Genomic DNA, 3173 nt, shown 5'->3' with positions numbered 1-3173 from the left:
TTCCAGGTCGCGTAATTTTCGTGCACTACAAGCCGCTCTATTTGCGGTATGTGTGCTGCACTCATTTTACAGTTACTTTCTTCTTCGTATAGCGTACATAATCCAAGTTTATACGAACTTCCGCGCACATTTTGCGCAAATAGTCACCTTAAAGCTTGTTGTTTCGCTTTAATCCAGCACCTGGGCCCATAACCTGTTGTAGTTTATGCAGATTAACACAGATAAATGACAGGTAACAACTATTTCAGGGACAAAATAAACTTATCCTTTATTCGCACAACACATATTAATACATTTGACAACCAAATTATATTACGTTGCCCCATCAACAAACACGGAACATGTATATTCCATAGAGTCTAATGCACTGTACACATCATATCTTGTGCGCCACTATGCACATTGGAAAATGTTTGTTCACAGATCAACAGAAATAATGATCTTTTCACATAATTTTTCTACCGGCAACCTACTCAGCGTGGCTTCAAATTTGTCTGGAAATGCGCATGTAGCTGAATAGACAGGGATATGATAATAATTAATAGGCCATATTCCAAAAGTTGAATACAACAGCTTTCAGTTGACTCCATCTTGAAAATGCGCCAGTAGAAATTCCGACCACTTTTGTAGTGGACTCTGAAAGCGATTTTAGTAGCCATATGGACGTGCAAAATTTTGGTTTCTGCGTAAATTCGATAATAGGGCTTCTCTCCGATGAGAGATCTTTGGTTTCAAGCATCTTTGACCAATACAAACTTGCTTGTTGCTATGGTTACCGCGTTATTCAAATGTGCGCGAGGGGTAAAAGTCAAAAATTTAGCGTTAGTTTAAAAATTTGGTGACGTTCATATTTTTCGATTTTCTTATTCTTGTGGAATTTTTACTGCAGGTGTCAGAAGACAATTTTTTGCATGCTCTGTTGCTGCGTTTAAGTTAAAAATAAATTTGCTGTTGTAGACGGTAGTTACTGTCGAGTGTCTCGTAAAGGATGGCAACATTCGCCGAAAAAATGAGTACTTTCGTAACAAGAGCTAATATGTTCTTCACGAAGACCGACATGTGTGTAATATTTTTCGAACCTCTCCTTCCATATCAAATACTTCTGCACTGGAATTCATACTTTATGGCTTTCTTTGTAGTGTGCGAAATAGGAACGACGGCGCTAAAAATTCTTTCCCTCCCGTGCCCACCAGATTATCTTTACACAAACTTGTTAGTTATAGTGTTTTTGACTATTACCGAAACAGGGAGGCTGTACATGGCAATGAAAGGAAATCTAGGGGAAGACGATTTTAAGTCAGTTATTTGTTCGTTATTTTTGTGTCCATTTTCTGTTCTTGGAACAGTTTATTTGTTAACATGGCAAGTTTATGTTTTGAGACTAGATTTTATAATATGCGTCATGGCACTCTCAATGCAATCTCTTGGAGCTTTGTGTGGTTTGTATACGCTTTGGATAATGTACAGAGACGCTTTCTGCTGGTACTGAGAACATATGATCTCCTTTATTATGCTGGATTATCCATATATTCCCCACAATTCGTTCAGTACCGGGAAAATGAATGTGCTGAAAAGATTTATGCAGAAGCTACAAGCTAGAATACAGTTGTAATCACATACTTAGATACAAGAAAAATTACAGACTGTTAATTAGTGCAGTGGGGTTGATAACACAGAATGTTATTGTTAATATGGTCTTAGTGCTTGAACTGTAAAGTACATGTAGGAGCCTGTCATTCTTGAAGTATGCACTTCTTGTAAGAAAGTGTTTATCTGTTTTATGTGAGTTGTAGATATATTGTACAGAGACTTCATTTACCTGCATGTAATGTAGTTTTATCCCTGTACAGATACTGCAAACAAGTTACAGTTAGATGTATGAATTTCGTAATTATTTACTGTATTTGTCGTTTTAGTTTTATGATATGGATTTTTCATATGTGTACAATACAAATTGCAACCCATAAAATTTTACAAAACCTGCACCAACAATATAGTATTACAACAGATTTTTATCCAGTAAACTTCCAAGACAAAAATCATTGAATTTTTGTATTTCATTAGTATTGTGTATGCATAGTGTCAAGTAATTGTGTGCTGTACAACTGGTATATGTAAACAATGAAAGTTACAGTAAAAAATATGGTATTCGTTGATGTAAAATATTTATAATAATAGCTTTAATCACAAAACTGAGTAATAAGGATATTGTCTAAGAAAATAACCACCCTTATTATAGAGAACTCTTCAAGTGTATTGGGAGTTTGATGCTCGATTCCTGGTATATTCATTCATCTGTGGAACTTGTAGCGAATAATAGCCAGTTTCATTTGAATTATGGTTTACACACAAATGATTTCAATGTAGACTTCGGAGCTTTTCTTTGGAGTTTAAGTTGGTGTCTACATACAGATGGAAATATTTTTAAGAAGCCATTGGTACAGGTAAAACAAGAAAATTACAAAATTAATTATTAGCTATTGCTTCTTTGTTTGAGTTCAAGAATGGAACACTGCTGGAAGCAGCAGGACAAGTAAATAAATTGATTAGAAAGAAGCCCTTTTTCTTTCAGTATGTAGGTGCCAGTTACATATAATTATCAGTGTGGTCTTGTAACATTAAACAAGCAGAAATCAGTGAACTCCATTTGTGTAACCATGGATGCAGCACCAACTTTTTCCAAAGTATTTGTTCTGACAATTGGCGATTTAATTAATAGGTCAGATTAAGACTAATACAATTACTATACAATAGTGGTAGCCTAGTTAATGAAAATACATGTTTAATACTGACAGTATTAATGTGAAGACAGAAACAATATACTTTAAGCAATAGCTAAACAAGTTATTCTTTAAATATGTGTACTTTTAATGTAGCCTATATTATTACTTTTGATACATATTGCAAAGAAGAAGGCATGTGTGCATACTGTAATCCTAATATTGTAAAGGCCTGTATGTGTCTGACACATATTTGTGCTTACTGTCAACGTATCTATGGTAATATATTATCATTTCAGCAATGCATGGCAGCTGATTAAAAAACTGAAGTTGTAGGTGGTTAATAACAATGCCCATAGGACCTTCAGCCATGGCTGTCCCTAAGGTCAAAGCAACCTCATTTCATAATTGTGGAGATACTATTGTATTCACTTTGCAGCCAAACTTCAAATT

The 3173-nt window shown here is 34.8% G+C and overlaps 1 protein-coding gene across 1 annotated transcript; it reads left to right on the top strand.

Annotated features, from left to right (window-relative positions):
* The first annotated feature begins 831 nt into the window (after nucleotides 1–831).
* On the top strand, nucleotides 832–2856 carry LOC126108745 (transmembrane protein 216-like). Its single transcript, XM_049914090.1, has one exon. The coding sequence runs from the start codon at nucleotides 989–991 to the stop codon at nucleotides 1487–1489; it is 501 nt and encodes a 166-aa protein (XP_049770047.1). The 5' UTR covers nucleotides 832–988; the 3' UTR covers nucleotides 1490–2856.
* The last annotated feature ends 317 nt before the right edge of the window (nucleotides 2857–3173 follow it).

This window comes from Schistocerca cancellata, chromosome 11 (assembly GCF_023864275.1).
Source record: "Schistocerca cancellata isolate TAMUIC-IGC-003103 chromosome 11, iqSchCanc2.1, whole genome shotgun sequence".
In the NCBI taxonomy this organism is placed as follows: domain Eukaryota; kingdom Metazoa; phylum Arthropoda; class Insecta; order Orthoptera; family Acrididae; genus Schistocerca; species Schistocerca cancellata.
This window is presented reverse-complemented; position numbering and strand designations above follow the sequence as displayed.

Excerpts from the sequence above, each read along its gene's own strand:
- LOC126108745 (XM_049914090.1), top strand. The coding sequence starts at position 989 with ATGGCAACATTCGCCGAAAAAATGAGTACTTTCGTAACAAGAGCTAAT.